Below are 26,541 nucleotides of genomic sequence, written 5' to 3'. Positions count from 1 at the left end.
CTACCAAGGAGCTAAAAAAAAAAGGTTGGTGCTCTGGAAGAAATACTAATCTTGGACAAAATTCGTGTACTTAAAATCACAGCAGTCACATTTTTCTTTGAAAGAGTCATTTTTTTTATTAACATATAAGACAGGATGCTCATTTACCTTGACGTAAAATACACAGCTGATGCACAAGATAAGATAGAATTATACAAAAATACCAAACTTCTGACCTCAAATCAGTGTACAGGATGCACCATATATAGGATATTCAAAATAGTTTTTTGCTTCCTCAGCTATTTCTAATTATGTCATCTTAAATCATTGTTACCTGATAACCAATTTCTTTTTTAACATGTGTTGAAATCAGGCACTTAATAAATGACTAGAATCAAGAGATTTAGTGCTTCTTTGTTCTTGAATGCAATCAAAATATTTTCTTCTAACAAGTCGGTCCAATAAAAGCCATGTAGAAATGCACGCACCCTTGAGCTGTTCATTTTAATGAGTTTATTCTGAGGTAAATAGACAAGCAGTGAATATACTTTATGTTAGACCATGCAGAAAAGTTTATTAGAGTGAGTATGATACATGTTTCAGGGCAATAGTTATTATATACAATGTTTTTCTTTTTAATAAAATGGACACTTTTTTTTACACTATCTGTTAACAATTTTACAACCGGACACTAGTAACATGCAGTACACCATTCTCCCTTCAGGCCAGTGTTCCTCCTAAGGAACACAGAGGGTGGCTGTTACGTCTTGAATAAAGGCAGGGGTGTCTCTCAATTAAACACCAAGTATCGGGATGTACTGTGTGAAATGGTTCTAGAATGAAGAAGATCTGAGCTGTTGCTGCTTCAAATGATTGTTTTTATTTGAGCCAAAGCATGTTAAACTTCAGGAAATTAACCCTACTTAACAGACAGGTAAGAATATACTTTTACTCTTATTTAATCAACAATTTACTTGTGTGAAGTACATTTGTTAGTATTGTGGCCAGGTATAATGTGGGCTAAAAATGCTTACAGTATTTTGAGGAGTAATGGTGTGTACATAAAAGATAAATAGCTTCAGCCCCTCCCCCACATTTTTTTTCTGTCTCTCAAAATGCAAGATGTCTCAGGGACACGGCAGGAAGATTGTCACCTGTCGTTGCGCCAGTGATGCTAAGACCTCTCAGAAAGTCACCATCAGTGTCTGTGTGGTGACTCCCTACTGCTTGGCTACTCTGTAGCAGAAAGAAACAATTATACCACTGCCTGTTCCCCATCCAATCCTCTTTCCATCTCCTGAAATACAGAGTTGGGGACAGGGACTGTCAGTAGGGGACTGTTGAATTCTGGCTTTCATTCTTCATTTGGATTATTTCTTTAAAAAGTTTGGTTCCCAGTCTCTGCATAGATCAAACTGAAATAAAAGATTAAATGCGGAGTCTCAGTCTCTTGCACAAAAGCTCCTGAAATTCCAGACTTACTCTTTTTTCATCAAGATGTAATTTGAAATATGGTAACATCAAACACAATCATAGTTATGAGTGTCCCTGGTATCCGCCCAGTATTGCCATGATTTCCATGGTGTCAGATAATTAAAGGATTTCCAAGACTCAATTCACCAAGAAGGAACATTCAACCCTCAAGGCCTTGCAAGGGGCACCAGGCTTCAGGTGGCCTTGCCAAGAAGACCCAGATTAAAACCAAACATCCCCACTGTACAGATGAGAAGAGAAGAAGCCTACTGGAGGGCAGAAAGCAGAGAGATCCTGAAAATGGCCCCTGGGTCCTACTGCCCAGTCGGCATGACATTGAAATTCTCTACCCTGCAATGAGAGGAAATGCAAGGAAGTCCTGTGTAATGTTCTGAACTTAATAGATATGGGAGAAAGGCTTTAATGTATTTTGAAAGGAAAGAAAAAGCTGATCTCAAAGCAAAGAGCCCAAATTAGAAGTGATAACTCATTCTTGTATTAATATATTTTTGGAATGGTAAAACTTCAGCATGTGCTTAAGAGTGTATTTGTTGTGGGAGGGTTGATCCTGGGATGTAGTGGGTTTGGGAGCTCAGGTTTAAGAACTGGATGTCCTGGGGACCACATGTTGTGGGGACAATGGGCTGGGGACTGAAGAGCCTCCACACACACCTGTACTTTTCCTCAAGGTTGATGGTCAAAGGCTGTTGCTTGGAATTGCTAAATTCAAGGTTAAATTTTAAATTGAGGATCAAAAATACTGACTCTTTCACCAGATTACAATGTTAGATTTTAACTTTTTTTACTGTTGTTCTTAAGATGTTGCACAACAGTGCTCCCATTCAGAAATGGCAGCCTTCAGCCTTCTGGAATGCAGAGTTCATTTCCAGTGGTGGTTTCAGAATTTCTGGGTAGGAAGTGATCAGGGACAGCAAACTGATTAGAATCCTGTTGCCCAGTGGATTCACCTTAAAGTTGTGTTTGCATGAAAATGCCTGCTGTTTACAGTTAACTTGTATATTTTAATTAAAAAGTAGTAGCATCATTTTGAGGATTTTAAAGCTCCTCTTTTTGATTTTAGCTTATATTGTAATTTCCATGGATGAGGATGGGGTCTAGGGGGTGCTGATGGAGACCCATGGAAGGGCTAAATCCTGTCAGCCCCACACTGCTGATAGTGTCCCAATAATGGTTTGTAAATTCCTTAAAGATGCTCCATCTCTGAAGTGTCTTTCATCTTGCCCCTATTCCATTTACTGTACCAACCCTTTAGATTGCTACAGAAGAAGGGAGAACTGACATCCTGTGTAAGTGATCAAGTCACAGCAGCTGGAATTCACAGCAAACAGAGCACATATTTTAAACAGATTTTTCTCCAGGAGTCTTCTCATAAGTGTCCCTTGGGGAGAAGACTAATACAGGGAGACTTCAGAAGTGTTGAAAATCAACGAAGGATACATAGGATACTAGTTCTAAAAGACTGATTTGCCAGGAAGCTTCTTTATTTGAACAATACTGTGACTGTCCTGGACACAGGAACCATGCTCTGAGCCTGAGTCTTCCCTAGTTCTCAGTGTTGTGCAAAGAAAAGACAGTTCATTCACAAGGAGCAGATTACAACATGTTTGACCGAGAGGATATGCGGTAGGAAAGCGCAGTGAACAGATGCCAGCGGGCACACACTGCAAACTGTGATCCTTCTGGGGCTGCCTGCAGAGAACACACCAGCTCTTCTCTCAGCCTCTCCTCCCACCCAACTTTACTCAAGCATTCTGCAACCACCTCTTGCTTTGGTGCAAATATTTGTTTCCCAATTAAGCTTGCTGCTGCTGCTGCTAAGTTGCTTCAGTCGTGTCCAACTCCGTGCGACCCCATAGATGGCAGCCCACCAGGCTCTGCCATCCCTGGGATTCTCCAGGCAAGAACACTGGAGTAGGTTGCCATTTCCTTCTCCAATGCATGAAAGTGAAAAGTGAAAGGGAAGTCGCTCAGTCGTGTCCGACCTTCGCGACCCCATGGACTGCAGCCTACCAGGCTCCTCTGTCCAAGGGATTTCCCAGGCAAGAATACTGGAGTGGGTTGCCATTGCCTTCTCCCCCAATTAAGCTTAGGTATTGGTTTTATAAAAGGTAAAATTATAAATTACTATGGTTGAATAAACATCAAATTTAATAAAAGTATATCCTCCCACAAGCCTCATTTCAAACACAGTTATGACACAGAAAATATTCAAAGATTAAATTGCCCGAGAATCTAGGGCTTGGAGAAAATAACTGAATAAATTGGATCACTGAAGTTCAAACTGAATCATAGAAATTACAAATATTTACAGAGAATGACCTTTCATGGTATGGCTCCAGGGCTCTGGATTCCTAGAGAAAGTGAAACAGCTTCTTTGCGGCTGTGTAGGTCTGATTTTCATTTCATTTCTTCAAAATTATATACATTTTTACTTTCAACTCCTTCCTTTTCCAGCAAGTTTGTATCATTTTATTAATATTAAAGGAAGATTACAATGTTAGAAATTAAGATGGAAAAATGGGAAACTGTGAGCACTTTGTCTACTGGGCTTGAGGGTAGCATTTTAAGAATAATCTGAAATCTGATTGTATTGTGCATGTTTGTGTATGTATATATATACATGCTATATTTTTATTTATCTATCATATCCATCTATCATCTATTTATATCATTATCATCTAATCTGGGTTGGGAAGATCCCCTGGAGAAGGAAATGGCAACCCACTCCAGTGTTCTTGCCTGGAGAAGCCCATGGACAGAGGAGCCTGGCAGGCTACAATCCAGAGGGTTGCAAAGAGTCAGACATGACTAAGAGACTTAGCACACACGCAGTCTATCTCAATGGTGTGCTGAAGCCAGCTCATACTGATACAGGAGAACTGACAAATATATTTTCAGGAGTTCTACAAGCTGGTCAGGGTTATGTTAGTAGCTTGAAAATGGCCATGACAAAACAATTTAGATCATGAAAACTGGCTAATAACACAAATCAGGGATTTTTTTTTTTTCCCTCCAGGAAAGTCAGCTGTTAAATAATTTACCAGTATACCATTATAGGTTTGGTATGGAAAGGGACTTCTTACATAGTTCAGTCTATAGCAAAAGCAACAATTAATTTTTAAACATATCAAAGTTAAAAAAAGAAATATTTTTTGCAATTTAATTTAACCAATAAAAGTTCATAATTGTATCACTTTTCTTATTAAATGTTTTAAAATAATAGAGTTTTATATATTTCCTAATCATTGATTATGTTTTAGGACATCTGTACAAAGCTAATTTGGGATAACTGCTGACATTATTTTAGCCCAAGCTTCTACATTCATGATATCTAGATATTACATAACTATATGCTAAAGTTAAATATTAAAGAAAGTGAAAAGAATATGCAAAGAGGGTGAATCAAACTTTTCTTGTGGTGTAGCTTTTGTGTGTTTATTTCTTGTAAACTGTCACTTGGTGTTGAGGTATTTTTTCTTCAACCTGTGTCTGGGCATGCACGCATGCGTGTGTGTGTGTGTGTGCGTGCGTGTGTGTTTATACACCTACGTGCACAGATGCATAGACACATACACACATAAGCCTCAAAAGATTACAATATTAGGGAAACAGGATATCTGGCTCATTTAACCGTTTACTTAAAAACCATGAATGACTTATGTTGAAAACTGTGTAGAGCTTGTAAGTATCTCTTTGATCTGGCCAAATACCTCTTCCCCTCTTTTCTAATATGTTTAAAATGTCATCTTTTCTATTTTTCCCCTTTGGGTTAACAATATATTTAGTTGAAATCTGCATACTCCTGGTTCAGTGAATGCCTTATCTAGGAGTCAGAGAACAAGTGTGAATTAAAAAAAAATTTTATCTATCAGATTTATTTCAAAGAATGTGCTGAGCTTGGAGCAGAGCTGCTAAGCAGGCTGTGCACTGGGGGTGTGCACCGTGATGACCCCGAATACGAGAGATGCTTCGTTGAGCAGGCAAATGACAGGTGGAAAGAATGATTTTGGAACCTGGAGACAGGTGGTGGGAATGAAGAAAATTCTAATACGGGACATTTCTGAACAAATGACAGGCCAGCAAGAGGATACGAAATCTCTGGAGAGACAGACTTTCTTTTAGCCACTGATGTCCTCAGCACTCCCCAGGTGCCTGTCTTTGACCATCAGGATTTTAGATGCAGACGTAGAGAGCCATGGGGTAGGGCTGCCTCTGAGTCCACAGATAATTCCCTGGAAATTAGTTTTTAAAAAAGAAATCCGTGGCATTTGATTATTTTCCATTGATTTGCTGCTTTATGAGAAAAGTAGAGCCCAGGATTTTCTAGATGAGTATGGATTCTGATCTTGTGACAGTCAATCAGGTAGAGAGATGGAGTTGCTGCAGAAGTAGCAGCCAATTTTACAGCAGTAGTTCACACATACATTCATTCATTTGTTGTTGTTTTTTCCAAGAAATGGAGCAACCTAGGAACTTATGCTACAGTAGAGTCCGATGCACCATAATGATTACTTCAAGAACAAAGAAGCTCATACAAAAGTGTGATGTCTTTCTGTTGGTGTGAGGTTTCAAACTTGAAATTCTTTAAAATGCATTTCTGGAGATATATTTAAATATTGATATGCCACACTCACAAAAGCAGTGGCTTGTTGGTAAAATGCAATACTGAAATGAAATACTGCCTTTTCATAAAAAGAATTGTGTTTGGAAAATTAAATACCTTTACAAAGATTAAAAATAAACATACTCTCACAGCTTGAGGGTTTGAATGAACCATGTACCAAAGAGTTGAATCAACTCTTACTTTGGGTTACATCCTGGGACCCTTCATGTTCAAAAGTTGCCCAGAAAAGATGACCAGCATTTCTGCAGCATCCATCAACATTATCAGAAATCATTTTTGCATATACCGCACACATGACTTTTCACGACAAATCAGTGCTATGTCACATAAAACTGCTGTTATTTTTAGTATAAAAGAGTTTTGAGTTTCAGAGTTCAATATCAAAACTGTGTTATATAAAAGCTTAAATTAATCCATTCAGTGCACGTGCTTTTCAAAAGTCTTTCTTGATTTTCTCTCCTAGATAAAATTTCAGCTCAATTGTACTATTTTACAAACACTTTGGAAAGAAAATTTTCCAAGTACAGAACCCAACACAAAGATGCTGACTGTATTCTCTGTGATTTGATTCTATTTTCAGTCTATACTGTATATAGGAAAAATTTTCTCATTTAAATGGGGGGAAGTGATCTTTTTCAGGTAAAATTCCTTTCTTTGCATTTACAAATGTTGACTATCATGCTGAATGTGGATATCCATCAGGAATCAATGGAAAAAGCTTAATTTATACTATTTTGAAAGTAAATATTTCAATGATCATAAAAATCTTTTTCTGTATTCCTTAAATACTTTGGTAATTTAATATATAAACATATTTGTACAGGTTATTTTTCATCTTCAAAATACTTTGTAATTTTGCTTACTCAACAAAAATGAGTAATTATTTAAAAATATTTTTCAACATTTTATAAAATATATCTTTACGGTACTGTTTTTGGATCTTGCTTGATCTGTTATTTTCTAAGTGACTAATCCCTGATGGATTACATAAAGTTATGTGACTATGTCTTTGATTGCGTTTATTAATTTCTTGTCACATATTTGAGGCAAACCTGAGGATTATTGAATAATTATTTCTTCTCTTCCAAATATTTCATTTCTCCATTTTCTTCTTTAGTGGTCTTTTGAAGAATCCAATCTTAGAGAAAATATCAAACATAACACAATTAGTTATTTGAATTTAGGTAATAAATATTAATCTCAGATAAAATTTAGCTTAGTAAAATGTTAGCAATTGTGGGCATACAAATAAAATAATCAAGAGGTATTCTTTTCAACTGACCTATTGGATAATATTGAATGTCAAGAAATGACAGTTATTGGACTTCCCTGGTGGTCCAGTGGTTGAGAATCCGCCTGCCAATGCAGGAGAGTTGAGTTCGATCCCTGGTCTGGGAGGATTCCACATGCCTCAGTGAGACTAAGCCCCTGTGCCACAACTACTGGGCTTGACTGATGCAGCTAATGAAGCCTGCAGGCCTAGAGCCTGTGCTCTGCAACAGGGGAGCCACCAGAGCGAGAAGCCTGTGCATTGCAACGAAGACCCAGTGCAGCCAAAATAAATAAATAAAATTGAAAAAAAAAAAAACACCCACAAACAACCCCCCCTAGTAGATTAGATGATACAGAAGAACAGATTAAAAAAAAAAAAAAAAACTAATCTATGTAGCAAACTAACTTAAAGGGCTCTGGAAAAATATTTTGGGAAACACGTAAACTGTAGTTATCCAGCCCTGTCTCTACTTTGCCATCATCTTTCTTTTTTAAGCACATGTCAGAGAAATTTCCATCGAATAATCAATGGTCATAAATTGAGGTCATTAGAGATGATGGTGAATCTGGTAGGTACACTATGGCTAGGAGGTTGGGGAGATTTCTGAGTTGTCTGGGTTAACTTTAAAAAGATATATTTTTATTTTTGGCTCTGCTGTGCTGGGTCTTCGTTGCTGCGCCGGCTTTGCTCTAGTTGCGGTGAGCGGGGGCTACTCTTCGTTGTGGTGCTTCCGCTTCTCCTTGTGGTGCCTTGTCCTGTTGTGGAGTGGGCTCCGGGAGTTGCTGCGCATGGGCGCAGCAGCTGTGGTTCCTGCATAGCACCGGCTTAGAATTTGTGGCACATGGACTTAGTTGCTCCACAGCATGTGAGTTCTTCCTGGACCAGGGATCGAACCCATGTCTCCTGCACTGGCAGGCAGACTTTTTACCACTGAGCCACAAAGGAAGCCCTGGATTAACTTTAAATGTATTAGCACATCCATCTATGTAGGTTTGACATAAAAAGACTCTTGAAAACACCCTGTATCATTTGGATATGAAAATGAAGTAATTGAACATATGAAAAATTCCACGTAGTGATGAACGTGGATCACTTTTCATGATGCATTGTGATAAAAATTACAAGTGCTTTATTATTTCCAATTATATAGAATAATAATTTTAAAAAAAGGATAAAGAATCTGCCTGCCAATGCAGAAGATGTTAGAGATGAGGGTTGGATCCTTAGATTGGGTAGATTTCCTGGAGAAGGAAATGGCAACCCACTCCAATATTCTTGCCTGGAAAATCCATGGACAGAGGAGCCTGGCAGGCTACAGTCCATGGGGTTGCAAAGCGTCAGACATGACTGTACCCATTATGTTGTTACGTTAAAAAAAAAGGATAGGAGCTGGAAGGAACCTTTGCAATATTCTAATCTAACATGGGTATTAAAAAAATTTTTTTTAAAAGGTCCTAGAGAAATATTCTTTTAAATCTGTATTCTTTTAAAAAATTTGAGAGTGGATTTTAATAGTTCAAGCAAAGACCGTGAGTTAATTCTTTATGTGGCACCTTCATGTCATTTTAATCATGAAAGAAAGTGAAAGTGTTAGTTGCTCAATCGTGCCGGACTCTCTGCGACTCCATGGACTGCAGCCTGCCAGGCTCCTCTGTCCAGGGGATTTTCCAGGCAAGGATACTGGAATGGGTTGCCATTTTCTTCTCCAGGGTATCTTCCTGACCCAGGGATCAAACCTGGGTCTCCTGTACAGCAGGCAGATTCTTTATCGACTGAGCTACCAGGGAAGGTCCCTTTTAATCATAAAGTTGTGGTAAATTATGCAAGGGAATCCTATTTTTTCTTAATTATTATAAAACAATTGAGACTTCTAAGGGCATAAATGGTGAAAAGTATGCAATTTTAAATTAGAGAAGTTTTACTCAGGGCTTTATGTCTTCCTCCACTCCAGAATTTAGTTGGTGGTAGACATCACGAGTCCCTTGGACTGCAAGGAGATCCAACCAGTCCATTCTGAAGGAGATCAGCCCTGGGATTTCTTTGGAAGGAATGATGCTAAAGCTGAAACTCCAGTACTTTGGCCACTTCATGCGAAGAGTTGACTCATTGGAAAAGACTCTGATGCTGGGAGGGATTGGGGGCAGGAGGAGAAGGGGACGACAGAGGATGAGATGGCTGGATGGCATCACTGACTCGATGAACGTGAGTCTGGGTGAACTCTGGGAGTTGGTGATGGACAGGGAGGCCTGGCGTGCTGCGATTCATGGGGTCGCAAAGAGTCGGACACGACTGAGCAACTGAACTGAACTGAACTGGACATCACAAAAGAGGTGACGATAGAACAAATGAACATGAAGAAACAATATATGTGTCTTCCCTAGAATACAAATTCTCCTACATGTATCAGGCCTTTTTCTCTGAGCCAAATCTACGCATCCTGGATTCACAAACCATTAAGCCTTTGAACTTGTACCTGCATGTCCTGAGTCGAAAATAAATCAGACAAAGCTCTCACAAAAGCAGGTGGTGAATCATGACTTTTCTCTTTCCTGCCCTGCCCAGTTCCTGATCTTTTCTTCTTCCCTCTCAAGTTTTTTTTTTTTTTTTTCTTCTTTTCAACCTTCCTTTGCTTTCATACATTAAAAGCTTAGTTTTAAAACTTGACTCCTGTTAACAAAAGTTTTCCACCCAACTGATTCTATTAACATTGGGTTTTCAGTGCAAGTTGGGTAATTAGAGTGAAAACTAGGAAAATACATGTTCATAGCTTCAAATTGGACAGGGCCAATTCTAGTTAACATTTGTAACAAGTTAAGTTTGTTTCTAGTACCCAAACTTACTTTATAGTTTTCACTTTCTTTTTCTTTTTGTTTTTACTTAATGATCTTATTTGTATTCCCCGCTAATTAAAAACCCTGTGGCAAAAGTCTGATTAAACAGTCCCTGGCAGAAATACGTGCTCAACGGTTGTAATATGGAATAAGTGTTGAATGAAAACATTTATCAGTTCAGTCGCTCAGTCCTGTCCAACTCTTCGCAACCCAATGGACTGCAGCACACCAGGCTTCCCTGTCCATCATCAAAACATTTATATTAACATATGAAAGGCTACTAGATAGCAGTACTATCCCCCACTCACACTCCCCTCATAATATGCATATTGGATGAGGGAACAAAGCTATAGGATTAGTAAATAAATCATTAAGGGTGGCTCTTTAGACATCAGTGTAAGATCAGGTTAAGACAGGAGCAATCTGATTTCTCAGGGTTCCTATGTGGATCATCTCATTCTATCCTTTTGGTTATGATGACTGAGCTTCTCCCTTAGCAGGTGTTACCAGATTTCAGGACATACTTTCCAATCTATTTAAACCTGTGTCCTCTAAAGCCTTCGCCCATCAAGGTTAAGTATAGTAAGCACCTACTAAGATTTTGTCAAGTCTTAATCTCTTCGATGCATGCTATGAAGATAAAGTTACAGAGACTGTGCCTTTTGAAATCGAATTCTAGTTCCAGGAGGAATCTTTCACCTGCTTCCTGCACAAAATCTCAAACTGAGAGTTTTGATGAACTCCCACACAGTTGGGGTTTGGAAGAAGAATGAAGAAAGACTAGTCCTGAGTTCTGCTCCACTAGTCTAAAATTAGTCTAAAAAGGTGTGTGGGGATGAGGGTAGCTTTTCTGAGCTTGCTGCAGACCAAATGCTTCAGGGAGGTTCAGGCAAGAGGAGGGCAAGTAATCTTTCCAGTATAACAGAGCTGCTGAAAGGTTGAACCCAACCAGGGACTATCACTCCAATACCAAATATTTTTATATATTTCAGGGAGTTCATGACCTTCTTGAGCAAAACCAACGCCTGGAGCTCCAGAGCGAAGAGCTTGCCCCATAGAGTGCAGCAGAGGACTATACTGGATAAAGGCATTGCTTCAACCCAGTCCCTTACTAGATGAGAACTCTTAGAGGGGTTAACTTCCATTTGCTTCAGTGTCCCCAAGTATAAAATATAGTTAAAAGACTTAGTTGAAAAGACTGTAAAGAAAACAGAGTAACTAGAAGCAAGGGAGACCATAGAGTGAGGGGGTTAATAGCGCTGACACAAAAGTGAAATGGCCCAGATGATTCTCTACTCTGAAACTGACAACCCATGTGACTTTGGGAAACATATTTTTTTCTATGCCTCAGCTTCTTTGCTTACAAAATGAGGTCCATAATAGTGTCTTTCTCATAGGGTTGATGTTAATATCTAAAGTGGAAAAGCTGAAAACGGTTCCTGGTACACAGTAAACACTCAATAAGTGCTAGTTTGCCTCCCCTCTACTGTGGAAATACCATTCTGATTACTGGCATTCCCACTGATGTGACTGAGTTAACTGAACCTACAGGTCAGGACTGTCCAAAGGTTGCGAAACCTTTGGGCTTAAAAAGAAGATCTAAGAAGCCATCAGAACATATCATCAAGTCATATCCTGGATGGAAGAAGGTGTTTGCTTTTACACTTATGCTTTTTTCAGTGTTAGTCGCTCAGTTGTGTCCAACCCTTTGTGACTCCCTGGACTATAGCCCACCAGGCTCCTCTGTCCATGGAGTTCTCCAGGCAAGAATACTAGAGTGGGTTGCCATTTCCTTCTCCAGCTTTTTTCAGACTGATGACCAAGAAACAGGGCTGAAAATTATTTGTTAGCTTTAAGGAGAGGTATGCAGCTAGAGAGACTACTCAGATATCAGCTCTGGCTTCCCTCTTCCCTTGGCAGCAGTGTCCTAAAACTGTATGAGCAAGTGCTGTGCTTAGAAGACCATACTGAAAGAAATCAACAGTAAAATGTCCTATTACAGGTGCTTACAAACAAAGAAACCATTTTCTACGTTCCAAGCACACCCTTGACACTGCTAAGCTAGGCCTTGGGTACCACAGTGTGGCAAAGCCAGGTATTACAGACAGAGCATGGATACCCTGCAAAGCAGGAGGAAGAGCTGCAGGTCTGAGATGGTGGAGAATTCTGTCCTGGAGACTTTGCTGGAGAAAAGCTATGGATTCTATTTACTAAACTAAATGCTCCTGACATACATCTTTAACACAGCTGTGTTCATCTTCTCTGAGAATAACCTCCCGAAAAGAGGAAGATAGTTATGGTAAGTCAGAATGGGTAGTAGCAGGTGGTAATTTGATGGGAGAGAAATTTGCTATTTAAACTATTTGATTAAAAGATAATTCTGTTGCTCAGCTATCACAAAAATGAATATGTAGCCACAATCTCTATTTTTAACATATTGATAATTTTACTTTTGAACAAAACAATAAAATATAGGGTGATAAATGCTAGAATAAATGCCAGTTTGATATTTCATTAGAAAAACATTAAATTCAACTTTTCTATGAGATTTTATTCTCTATTAAATTTATCCTAAAAGCTATCATTTCATTTCTGCTTAATTTGAAAAAGATACAAAGATTGAAAGATTTTGCATATCTTAATTTAAGCAAAACATCTACTGATATGGAAATAAACATCTGTTGATATGTAAATATAGATTGACTAGACAAAAAATAGGTTAGTTTTACAGGAGGATTTGAAACAGGAGTGTGTAAAAGTATAAGATTTCTGTGTCATCAACTAATTGAACAAATATCTCATTTCTCACTCAGGCATGCAACTATTGCATAAAATGTGGTATTTTTATATATTAAAGAGCATTTAATTTTTAAGATACATAAAGATATGTGATTAGGATAGGGCTTTATCTTAACCATAATTCTGTTGCTTCTATGTTCTTAAACTGACATAGGAATGCATTCTTTTCTTTTTTCTATAAAAGGGAGTTTTCATTCTTCTCTGCTTATAAAAATAATGCACACTTAATTTATAATTTCCAATGTTATAGACAAATGAAAGTCCCCTATAATCCCAATCTCTAGAGAGATCTTCCGTAATTTTGGGATATGTCTATTTCTTTCTTGTACAAAAGTGGTTTCAAGTTGTGTACAGCATTTGAGATATATATTTTTCTTTTAAATTTTGTCTTGGTTATCATTTCAGTGTTTTTAATGGCTACACAATACTATATTCCAAAGCATGGATAAATCATAATTTGTTTCACCAATATGCTGTTGACAACTGAAGTAGAAAAGTCTAAGGAACTCTGATTCTTACCTTCCACAGTGCTAATATGAGCAACATTAATAGCAATAATCCAGCAAAAGCACTCAGCAGGATAACCCACAGTGGCACTCTGCCTGGTAGCCCATCTTTGGATATTTGGATAGCAAGCTGAAAATGATTAAACAAGATGGTTAACATTGATAAACACCCCTTAGAACTTCTAGTACACTGAGTTCTTGCAGGCTATAATTTTCTACCAAAGAGTGTACTCAATCTCATTACTACATACAGAGAAAATAATGAGTTCACATTTTAAAAGGCCCTTCATCTATTCTAAATCTCTAATCATGTCATATTCATTATTACCAAAACAATTTTGCAATATTATCCTCCAGAAATTCATACATAACGAGTAAACTACATATGATCAAAATTCTCAAGGACAGAGGTGAATTTCACTCAGGGAAAATGAGTAGTATTGTATGTTTTAAAGGTTTATTCATAGCCTTCAGTGCATTATCATAATAGCCTAAGTTTAGACTGGAAGGTTGTCACAGGTTGTTGACATATAAACCTGAAGGAGTCTTCTAATTCTAACTTTAATTCTAATTCTAATATGCTTTATTTTTTGCTAACAAATTGAGATATAATTTTCATACAGTAAGATGCACAAATCTCAAGGGTACAGATGAACAAATTTGTGCATGCATTTCCTCAATGCCTTTTTTATTATACCACACTGTCTATTCCAGTTGACATTCTCTTAGCGTCTATAAATTAGATCTTCAGTTCAGTTCAGTCGCTCAGTTGTGTCTGACTCTTTGTGACCCCATGAACCACAGCACGCCAGGCCTCCCTGTCCATCACCAACTCCTGGAGTCCACCCAAGCCCATGTCCATTGAGTCGGTGATGCCATCCAACCATCTTATCCTCTGTCGTCCCCTTCTCCTCCTGCCCTCAATTTTTCCCAGCATCAGGGTCTTTTCAAATGAGTCAGCTCTTCGCATGAGGTGGCCAAAGTATTGGAGTTTCAGCTTCAACATCAGTCCTTCCAATGAACACTCAGGACTGGTCTCCTTTAGGATGGACTGATTGGATCTCCTTGCAGTCCAAGGGACTCTCAAGAGTCTTCTCCAACACCACAATTCAAAAGCATCAATTCTTCAGCACTCAGCTTTCTTTATAGTCCAAATCTCACATCCATACATGACCACTGGAAAAACCATAGCCTTGACTAGACAGACCTTTGTTGACAAAGTAATATCTCTGCTTTTTAATATGCTGTCTAGGTTGATCATAACTTTCCTTCCAAGGAGTAAGCGTCTTTTAATTTCACGGCTGCAATCACCATCTGCAGTGATTTTGGAGCTCCCCAAAATAAAGTCAGCCACCGTTTCCACTGTTTCCCCATCTATTTGCCATGAAGTGATGGGACTGGATGCCATGATCTTCATTTTCTGAATGTTGAGCTTTAAGCCAACTTTTTCACTCTCCTCTTTCACTTTCATCAAGAGGCTCTTTAAATCTTCTTCACTTTCTGCCATAAAGGTGGTGTCATCTGTATATCTTAACTGAAGTAAACTTCAAGGAGACAGTTTTTAGTGTTCCAGCTAATCAAGCTCTCTCAGTGTGGCACCTAACCCTCAATAAAGCTTGTCTGCTCTGTGTCCTATCCCTTATGTTTCTGAGGGGGAAAAAAAAAAAAACAACTAATTTAGGGTAGCTGCTGCTGCTGCTAAGTCGCTTCAGTCGTGTCCAACTCTGTGCGACCCCATAGACGGCAGCCCACCAGGCTCCCCTGTCCCTGGGATTCTCCAGGCAAGAACACTGGAGTGAGTTGCCATTTCCTTCTCCAATGCATGAAAGTGAAAAGTGAAAGTGAAGTCGCTCAGTTGTGTCCGACTCTTAGGGACCTCATGGACTGCTGCCTAGCAGGCTCCTCCGTCCATGGGATTTTCCAGGCAATAGTACTGGAGTGGGTTGCCATTGCCTTCTCCTTAGGGTAGCTATCAATGACCAATAATACCTCAAGGTTCTGTATCTCCCTTTAATGGGGAACATCTCCATTCCTTAACCTTGAGGGGAAGATTAGAGGTAAAAAAGAAAACTAACAGGGAAGATATTTGCATAGAGTGGAAACTGATCCAGATCCCTCACTTGACTCTGAGTAGGTCACTGCTCATGCATCTAGAAGACAGAGCTGGCAAGAATATAGACATACATGGAATCAGACCTTTGAAGACAGACTTTAAGCACATCTAAAATAATTCCCTGAACTCAGAGGCACAGAAATGGAAGTCTGGATGCAATCAGTGACTTCTCCAAGATCATACAACTATGAAATGATAATTTTTAGTAATTTTAACCGTTTAAGTGTAATTTTTCTTTAGAATAAAATATAGCCAAAATGGCTCTGTGGGAAAATTTAAGTAACATTTAGGGAAAATAAAGCTAATTATAAAATTTAAACAAAATGTATTTAGTAATCAAACATACTCTTTCCAAATCCTTTCCAATATAATATATACTTTTTCTTTGGTGCTTACTGGTAAAATTTTAGTTTCTCTACATGTGGAACAACTTTTAATATATCAAGCAAAGTGCTGTTTATAAAGTAAACATTATATATAGATAAATGATGCATATATTCTTTAAAGGTAAGTACTTATCAGAAGTCACTGACATTGTAATTATTTTAAATAGATACTAATTTGATGAAGAAGGAAATGGCAACCCACTCCAGTATTCTTGCCTGGAGAATTCCATGGACAGAGGAGCCTGGTGGGCTACATTCCAAGGTGTCAGAAAGAGTCAAACATGACTGAGTGACTAACACACACTAATTTGAAATAAAAAATGAAAACTTCTCAATTTTTGGTAGTTTCAAATATAATTTTATGACTCATGATGTCCATATGAAAAATTTAAACTCTCATGATAAATAGGGAAATTATGCTCAACTGCCCACGTGTTTAACAGGTGTTTTGACCTTATTTTACAATAGGACAAAAGAGAAAAAAACAAACCATTTTATTTTTAAGAAGAACTCCAGCATGAATTTGTGTCAGGGAATATTACTTCATTTTTTGTTTGTTATTTCCCAATGGCTAAATGAAGAAAATTTAAAAATAAATTTACAAGTATTCCTATTCAGTGTAAAGGCATTTTCTGGAAAGAAATTGTTTTTCAAGTCTGCTCTTCAGATGTCAACTGCATTTTGTAATGTTAGTTTTTAAGGATGAAAATGACAGATGCATCATATGTTATCAACGTAAGAATAAAAACATCAATTTCCTGTGATGGTTATAAGTAATAAAGTCAAACATGGCATGTTAATTGTAAATATCATGGTTTTTCCCAGTTTCTCACAAAAAAGGAGACTGAAATCACACTTGAAGCTAATCAAGTGTAATTTGAAGCAGAAAGTGTCTGCCACTCATTGACAACAGTGCTGCTGCTGCTGCTGAGTCGCTTCTAGTCAGTGCTTTAGGGACTATCAGCAAATATAGAACGTTACGTCACAAATGGAGTGAAATGTATAATGTTTTCAAAACGTGGAGTCACACTTACCTCTCTTTTTTGATTGCCAGCACTTAGAACTAGTGTTGCATTTTCACTCTGAAGTTCTGCCCTTACAGTAAGATTTAAGCTGGAAAAATGTGCCTGCAAAGCAAACAATTTGTTTTCAATATAAGGAGCTAGTCACAATGAGAGCTAGCCGTGTTTTAGAGCAGTTTTTCAAACTACAATTTTTCTGAGATTGAAGCATGTAACATCCAGATGGCATTCGTGGTAGGAAGTGATGGCTGTGTATCCACCCTTCCTCTCTGCACTCAGATTCTCACTTAGATCCTTATTACAGAATGAAGAATTTTTCTGAATAACACAGTTTCTATTAAAATTTTTCCTTTGCAAAATGAACTCCAAACCCTGCCCTCTTTTCATGTAGTTAGGTATGGCATAGCTACTCTCTGGTAATGAGGTTTATGTAGAAATGTGTTTAGAATTAAATTGAAATTACCAATATTCAATAATGATTTATTAAAAATAGCAACTTAATATAATCAAATCTAAAAAATAGAAATTTCATATAATTAACAAAATACTTTTAACAGAGAAACAAATAATGTAAAATACAATGGATTAAGTTTTACAGTAGCCAATTGTCAGATGGATTTGACTTTATTAAGTGTCAAAATGTCCTCCAAAATAGATAGATAGCATAATGCAGTAAATTTATAATATACATTAGCTCTAATCTTTGTTAATGCTGTCAAGGATTGTCTCTCTATGACTCTTTGTTTCTTTTTTAAAAAAAATTATTTATTTTATTTGGAGGCTAATTACAATATTGTAGTGGTTTTTGCCATACATTGACATGAATCAGCCATGGGTATACATGTGTCTCCCATCCTGAACCCCCCTCCCTCCTCCCTCCCCATCCCATCCTTCAGGGCTGCCCCAGTGCACTGGCTTTGAGTGCCCTGTTTCACGCATCAAACTTAGACTGGTGATCTATTTCACATATGGTAATATACATGTTTCAATGCTATTCTCTCAAATCATCCCACCTTCGCCTTCCCCAATTCTTTCTTAACTGAATTCTAAGGTGTTAAGGAAAGTGCAAAGGAAAGAATAAGAGAAACTTAAAAAAAGCATATATAGGGGAGGAGTTAAGATGGCGGAGGAGTAGGATGGGGAGAACACTTTCTCCCCCACAAATTCATTAAAACAAATCAAAAGCTTTACAGACAAGCAAAAGCTGAGAGAATTCAGCACCACCAAACCAGCTCTCCAACAAATACTAAAGGATATTCTCTAGACAGGAAACACAAAAATGGTGTATAAATTCGAACCCAAAACAATAAAGTAAATGGCAATGGGATCATACTTCTCAATAATTACCTTAAACGTAAATGGGTTGAATGCCCCAACCAAAAGACAAAGACTGGCTGAATGGATACAAAAACAAGACCCCTATATATGCTGTCTACAAGAGACCCACCTCAAAACAGGGGACACATACAGACTGAAAGTAAAGGGCTGGAAAAAGATTTTCCATGCAAATAGGGACCAAAAGAAAGCAGGAGTCGCAATACTCATATCAGATAAAATAGACTTTAAAACAAAGGCTGTGAAAAGAGACAGACGGTCACTACATAATGATCAAAGGATCAATCCAAGAAGAAGATATAACAATTATAAATATATATGCACCCAACACGGGAGCACCGCAGTATGTAAGACAAATGCTAACAAGTATGAAAGGAGACATTAGCAATAACACAATAATAGTGGGAGACTTTAATACCCTACTCACACCTATGGATAGATCAACTAAACAGAAAATTAACAAGGAAACACAAACTTTAAATGATACAATAGACCAGTTAGACCTAATTGATATCTATAGGACATTTCATCCCCAAACAATGAATTTCACCTTTTTCTCAAGTGTACATGGAACCTTCTCCAGGATAGATCACATCCTGGGCCATAAATCTAGCCTTGGTAAATTCAAAAAAATTGAAATCATTCCAAGCATCTTTTCTGACCACAATGCAGTAAGATTAGATCTCAATTACAGGAGAAAAACTATTAAAATTTCCAACATATGGAGGCTGAACAACACGCTGCTGAATAACCAACAAATCACAGAAGAAATCAAAAAAGAAATCAAAATTTGCATAGAAATGAATGAAAATGAAAACACAACAACCCAAAACCTGTGGGACACTGTAAAAGTAGTCCTAAGGGGAAAGTTCATAGCAATACAGGCACACCTCAAGAAACAAGAAAAAAGTCAAATAAATAACCTAACTCTACACCTAAAGCAACTAGAAAAGGAAGAGATGAAGAACCCCAGCGTTAGTAGAAGGAAAGAAATCTTAAAAATTTAGGGCAGAAATAAATGCAAAAGAAACAAAAGAGACCATAGCAAAAAATCAACAAAACCAAAAGCTGGTTCTTTGAAAGGATAAATAAAATTGACAAACCATTAGCCAGATTCATCAAGAAACAAAGGGAGAAAAATCAAATCAATAAAATTAGAAATGAAAATGGAGAGATCACAACAGACAACACAGAAATACAAAGGATCATAAGAGACTACTATCAACAATTATATGCCAATAAAATGGACAACTTGGAAGAAATGGACAAATTCTTAGAAAAGTACAACTTCCCAAAACTGGACCAGGAAGAAACAGAAAATCTTAACAGACCCATCACAAGCACGGAAATTGAAACTGTAATCAAAAATCTTCCAGCAAACAAAAGCCCAGGTCCAGATGGCTTCACAGCTGAATTCTACCAAAAATTTAGAGAAGAGCTAACACCTATCCTACTCAAACTCTTCCAGAAAATTGCAGAGGAAGGTAAACTTCCAAACTCATTCTATGAGGCCACCATGACCCTAATACCAAAACCTGACAAAGATCCCACACACACACACAAAAAAACCAAAAAAACTACAGGCCAATATCACTCATGAACATGGATGCAAAAATCCTTAACAAAATTCTAGCAATCAGAATTCAACAACACATTAAAAAGATCATACACCATGACCAAGTGGGTTTTATCCCAGGGATGCAAGGATTCTTCAATATCCGCAAATCAATCAATGTAATACACCACATTAATAAAATGAAAAATAAAAACCATATGATTATCTCAATAGATGTAGAGAAAGCCTTTGACAAAATTCAACATCCATTTATGATAAAAACTCTCCAGAAAGCAGGAATAGAAGGAACATACCTCAACATAATAAAAGCTATATATGACAAACCCACAGCAAACATTATCCTCAATGGTGAAAAATTGAAAGCATTTCCTCTAAAGTCAGGGACAAGACAAGGGTGCCCACTTTCACCATTACTATTCAACATAGTTTTGGAAGTTTTGGCCACAGCAATCAGAGCAGAAAAAGAAATAAAAGGAATCCAAATTGGAAAAGAAGAAGTAAAACTCTCACTATTTGCAGATGACATGATCCTCTACATAGAAAACCCTAAAGACTCCACCAGAAAATTACTAGAACTAATCAATGATTATAGTAAAGTTGCAGGATATAAAATCAACACACAGAAACCCCTTGCATTCCTATACACTAATAATGAGAAAACAGAAAGAGAAATTAAGGAAACAATTCCATTCACCATTGCAACGGAAAGAATAAAATACTTAAGAATATATCTACCTAAAGAAACTAAAGATCTATATATAGAAAACTATAAAACACTGGTGAAAGAAATCAAAGAGGACACTAATAGATGGAGAAATATACCATGTTCATGGATTGGAAGAATCAATATAGTGAAAATGAGTATACTACCCAAAGCAATCTATAGATTCAGTGCAATCCCTATCAAGCTACCAATGGTATTCTTCACAGAGCTAGAACAAATAATTTAACAATTTGTATGGAAATCCAAAAAACCTCAAATAGCCAAAGCTATCTTGAGAAAGAAGAATGGAACTGGAGGAATCAACCTACCTGACTTCAGGCTCTACTACAAAGCCACAGTCATCAAGACAGTATGGTATTGGCACAAAGACAGAAATATAGATCAATGGAACAAAATAGAAAGCCCAGAGATAAATCCACGCACATATGGACACCTTATCTTTGACAAAGGAGGCAAGAATATACAATGGATTAAAAAAAATCTCTTTAACAAGTGGTGCTGGGACTAGAGCACTTTCTAATACCATACACAAAAATAAACTCAAAATGGATTAAAGATCTAAACGTAAGGCCAGAAACTATAAAACTCCTAGAGGAGAACATAGGCAAAACACTCTCCGACATACATCACAGCAGGATCCTCTATGACCCACCTCCCAGAATATTGGAAATAAAAGCAAAAATAAACAAATGGGACCTAATTAAACTTAAAAGCTTCTGCACAACAAAGGAGACTATAAGCAAGGTGAAAAGACAGCCTTCAGAATGAGAGAAAATAATAGCAAATGAAGCAACCAACAAACAACTAATCTCAAAAATATACAAGCAACTCCTACAGTTCAATTTGAGAAAAATAAATGACCCAATCAAAAAATGGGCCAAAGAACTAAACAGACATTTCTCCAAAGAAGACATACAGATGGCTAACAAACACATGAAAAGATGCTCAACATCACTCATTATCAGAGAAATGCAAATCAAAACCACTGTGAGGTACCATTTCACACCAGTCAGAATGGCTGCAATCCAAAAGTCTATAAGCAATAAATGCTGGACAGGGTGTGGAGAAAAGGGAACCCTCTTACACTGTTGGTGGGAATGCAAACTAGTACAGCCACTATGGAGAACAGTGTGGAGATTCCTTAAAAAACTGGAAATAGAACTGCCTTATGATCCAGCAATCCCACTGCTGGGCATACACACTGAGGAAACCAGAATTGAAAGAGACACGTGTACCCCAATGTTCATCGCAGCACTGTTTATAATAGCCAGGACATGGAAGCAACCTAGATGTCCATCAGCAGATAAATGGATAAGAAAGCTGTGGTACATATACACAATGGAGTATTACTCAGCCATTAATAAGAATACATTTGAACCAGTACTAATGAGGTAGATGAAACTGGAGCCTATTATACAGAGTGAAATAAGCCAGAAAGAAGACCAATACAGTATACTAACACATATATATGGAATTTAGAAAGATGGTAACAATAATCTTGTATACGAGACAGCAAAAGAGACACTGATGTATAGAACAGTCTTTTGGATTCTGTGGGAGAGGGAGAGGGTGGGATGATATGGGAGAATGGCATTGAAATACATATAATATCATATATGAAACGAGTCGACAGTCCAGGTTTGATGCACAATACTGGATGCTTGGGGCTGGTGCACTGGGATGACCCAGAGGGATGGTATGGGGAGGGAGGAGGGAGGAGGGTTCAGGATGGGGAACACATGTATACCTGTGGCAGATATTTGATTTTGATATTTGGCAAAACCGATACAATATTGTAAAGTTTAAAAATAAAACAAAATTAAAAAAAAATAAATAGCAAAAAAAAAAAAAAAGGCATATATATGAAAGGGGACCTTGGAAGTAACTTAGTTACTAACAGACAAGGAAGTGAGTGAGTGAAAGTTGCTCAGTTGTGTCTGACTTATTTGCGACCCCATGGACTATACCATCCATGGACTTCTCCAGGCCAGAATACTGGAGTGGGTAGCCTTTCCCTTCTCCAGGGAATCTTCCCAATCCAGGGATTGAACCCAGGTCTCCCGCATTGCAGGCAGATTCTTTACCAGCTGAGCCACAAGGGAAGCCCAACAGACAAGGAAAATGACATCCAAAGAGTTGATTTAGTAGAGCTAAGGCTTGGATCACATTTGTTTAGGCTTCCAGTCTTATGTTCTTTCTAAAGAAGCACTCTGCTTTGTTTTATTAAGTGATGAATATTTGTTCATATTATTCAATTATTGCAGAGAACTATACAATCACTTACTTTTATAAAAGTTGGTTTCCATAAGATAAGTGAAACATTCACTTGGCTCATGTCAGACGGAATCAGGTTACACGTGATGGTGGCAAATTTACACGCACTGCAGTCCTGTTTAAATGCCCAGAGGTATAAATTAGTATTCATGCCATTCGATGAAAGATAGTATATTACAAATAGTCTACATCATAGTTATTTTTAGGTTGATATTGAATTTATTCACTTAGAAAGCATGAGGTAAAATGAGCGCTTGTCTTGCTAATTTGAATTTACCAGAATGGTGCCTCGTTTGATATCTTCAGATTTGGATATCATCATTTTCTTCCCAGTGTTGATACCAAAAGGATCCTGAAGGTTACTGGGTATGCAGTTGACGTTCTATGAAATAAAAACATGTCTTTTATCAGATGAGATATCAGAGGGAAAAATGACTTGAAAAATAATGTGAAGGATCTGTGAATGATAGACATTGCCAAACATGAATGATCCCTCTTGGTAAGTGTGCAGTAGAAAAGAAGCATAACTCTGAGGCACACACGATTACCTCGGAAGATGACCATCCACTTGGGTACAGTACAGGAAAACCATCCGACGTCACATTGGGAAATGAAATTGTCAGTTTAAGTTCTGGCATTGGAAAATGCCCACTTTTTCTAATCTACAGGGAAAAAGAGAAAAAGAAACGTAACCTTTTCTTCTTTCAACAGCAAGTTTTCTGTCTTACATAAGATTTTGCTTCTTAATTGATTAATTAAGTTGTATAATATTTTGAATCCCAAAATGAATGTAGAGGATTTTATGGCACTGGACAGAGAATTGGCCTTCCTTCCTTCCTTTCTTCTTTCCTTTCTTCCTTGTTTGCTGAATTCTCTAATCTAGGAAAAGTAAATGGGCCTAGAAAAAACTGGTAGCCTACATTTCAAAACCTTATTCCAGTAGTAGAGTGACAGGCAGTTATACTAACTTTCTGAGGCATTTCAGCAAAGGGCACAAATAAAAACAATAAAATATTCTTGATAGTATACATTTATTTCCGCTTTGTAAGAGAATTTCCTTTTTCATCATAGCCAATTCCCAAAGACACTGAGACCATCTTCTAACAATGCTGTGTTATTTCATTCTTTTGAATACAGACTTAAACCCGTCATTTGAGTTGGATGCTTTTTACTTGAGTAACAATAACTTGAGTCTGTATCTGTAAGTAGGCATGATCTAAAATGACAGCCTGGCTCAACTCCATAATTATTTACTATAATGGTTAGGAAAAGCTTGTTATGAAGGGTTCAAAAATAAAAATAAAGGTTGTAACATAAAACATTATTTATGGAGACATTAGTAGGAACACCGTAAGTTATGGTATAACACATAAAATGTAGCAAGAAGCAGGATGAGTTACCAATTTATTTGTTCAGTAAAGGAAATTATCAAGACAATTTTTGAAATAGTCATGTTATTTTTTTAAAAGTGTTTTTTGAGTTATACTAAAAAATGGAAATAAAGTCTATGTGGTTATAGGTAGAGTCTACTTGGTTCCTTATTTTCTCCTAGGAAGTCATTCTAACTAATTTGTGTCTTCTGAGGGAATTAGAGCTCTGGGTCTTTTAAGTTGCTTGAAAGTATAATTATCATCAATTTAAATGAAATTATGTTACGGCTTCCCTGGTGACTCACTGGTAAAGAATCTGCCTGCCAATGCAGGAGATACAGGTTTGATCCCTGGTCTTGGAAAATCCCACATGCGGTGGAGGAACTAAGCCTGTGTGCCATACAGAAGCCCTGCTCTAGAGCCCGAGAATCGCAACTGCTGGGCCCACGTGCTCCACAGCAAGAGAGAACCCAGGGCAATGAGAAGGCCCTGCACTGCGACTGGAGAGCAGCCCCCCTCTCCACAACTAGAGGAAAGCCGGTGCAGCCATGAAGACCCAGCCCAGACAAAATTAAGATCCCATGGACTGTAGCCCACCAGGCTCCTCCGTCATGGGATTCTCCAGGCAAGAATATTGGAGTGGGGTGCCATTCCCTTCTCCAGGGGATCTTCCCTACCCATGGATCGAACCCGGGTCCCCTGCATTGCAGGCAGATTCTTTACCATCTGAGCCACCAGGGAGGCCCCAAATAAAAAATTAAATAAAACTATCTTAAATTATAGATTTATTTTAATTTAAATAAATTATATAAATTTAATTTAAAGAAATTATAAAGGAAAATATGCTGGAATATAGAGATTAACTGTTGAACCAACATATTTGTATGTGTCTGTTAATACTTTAACTTCTAAACTTACAAATACCTCTTTCACAACACTAATTTAGAAGTAATTTCTTACCAAGTAGAAGATATCAATTTCGTTTCCAAGGTCCTCAGTAGAATTAATGATTTCAGGGACAGTCTCATTGGCCGCAATTGAAATATGGTATTCACTTGCAGAGCTTAAGAGAATTAATTGGAAGACAAAAAGTAAAATAAAACAAAGTGTAACTTTTACTTGACCTCATTTTTTCTTTCTATATACTAGGAATCCCACAATAAGTACTTCAAGAGATTTCAAATCAAACGCAAATTCTTTTACCCTGAAATCTAAAGTTAAATCTTTGAGGAGGGTGAGAAAGATTACAGTTTAATTCAATAGTTACCAATGCTTAAAATACTAAAATATGTATAATTTTGAAAGTAAAAGTTTGATGGATACATGAAACGTTTTCATGAATTTATTAATATCATCTACATTTAGTGAATAATCAGGCTAAAACCTAGTATTTTTAATAGTGCTGAATTTTAAGTAGATTTTAACAATTTGTTACCTTTTCACAATTTAAAGTCATGTATTTACTGTTAAAATATTTTTCATAAAAGTTTCATAAAACTTTCAATCTTTTTCATAAAACTCCATGTTCTTTGGATGAACTTGGTAGATGGAAATGTAACATAAACATATTTAAAAGCAATACTTCAGTTTAGAGAAGACAAAAAATACATGTTTGCCAAAATTTGATTTTAAATAAGTGAAAAATTCTTGGGATAAGTCAGTGTACCAAGAGAAATGAAAGTAAAAATATAGAAAACAGGGAATAGAATTAAAGGTTAAGATATATATGCAAAATCTACATGTGTATCCTACAATCCTTTCATTTTTGTGGTCTTTTATTAGTAAAACGAAAGTGCCATAGAAAATAAATTAATAACATGACAAGAGTCAGAATAAATGACACAGATTTTTGTACTTTTTGTACACAGTTCATATTTATTTAGCAAAAGCCTGGAGTCCTGCTCATGCAAGTTTACTAACATAACTGGTGTTTGGATAGCTTAGAAATTCTTATGAAAAAGGATGGTTTATGAATAATGGAGGAAATAAATTTTGTTGCTGTTTAGTCTTTAAGTTTGGCCACCTGATGTGAAGAGCTGACTCATTGGAAGACCATGATGGTGGGAAAGATTGAAGGCAGGAGGAGAAGGGGATGACAGAGGATGAGATGGTGGGATGGCATCACCGACTCAGTGGACGTGAGTCTGAGTAAACCCTGAGAGATGGTGAAGGACAGGGAAGCCTGCCGTGCTGCAGTCCACGGTGTCGCAAAGAGTCGGATACGACTGAGCGACT

General features: G+C 37.3%; 1 protein-coding gene across 2 annotated transcripts in view; it reads right to left on the bottom strand.

Moving 5' to 3' along the window:
• Positions 1 to 477: 477 nt before the first annotated feature.
• The window catches only part of ITGA1 (integrin subunit alpha 1), a 181,045-nt gene continuing 154,981 nt past the window's right edge, over positions 478 to 26,541 (bottom strand). Inside the window, exons 23-30 of one of the 2 annotated variants that reach the window (XM_070357476.1) lie at positions 25,267 to 25,369; positions 23,485 to 23,598; positions 23,214 to 23,318; positions 22,947 to 23,051; positions 17,040 to 17,132; positions 13,520 to 13,636; positions 7,150 to 7,235; positions 478 to 1,394 (exon numbers count right to left, since the gene is read on the bottom strand). In XM_070357476.1, coding sequence (XP_070213577.1) covers positions 7,191 to 7,235; positions 13,520 to 13,636; positions 17,040 to 17,132; positions 22,947 to 23,051; positions 23,214 to 23,318; positions 23,485 to 23,598; positions 25,267 to 25,369 — 682 coding nt within the window. In that variant the 3' untranslated portion in view covers positions 478 to 1,394; positions 7,150 to 7,190. Of the gene's footprint in view, positions 7,236 to 13,519; positions 13,637 to 17,039; positions 17,133 to 22,946; positions 23,052 to 23,213; positions 23,319 to 23,484; positions 23,599 to 25,266; positions 25,370 to 26,541 lie in introns of both variants that reach the window. The other variant, XM_005891151.2, reaches the window with a different exon arrangement.

Source organism: Bos mutus, chromosome 20, assembly GCF_027580195.1.
Source record: "Bos mutus isolate GX-2022 chromosome 20, NWIPB_WYAK_1.1, whole genome shotgun sequence".
In the NCBI taxonomy this organism is placed as follows: Eukaryota; Metazoa; Chordata; class Mammalia; order Artiodactyla; family Bovidae; genus Bos; species Bos mutus.
The sequence above is the reverse complement of the archived record's forward strand: the minus strand, read 5'-3'. Positions and strand labels throughout refer to the sequence as shown.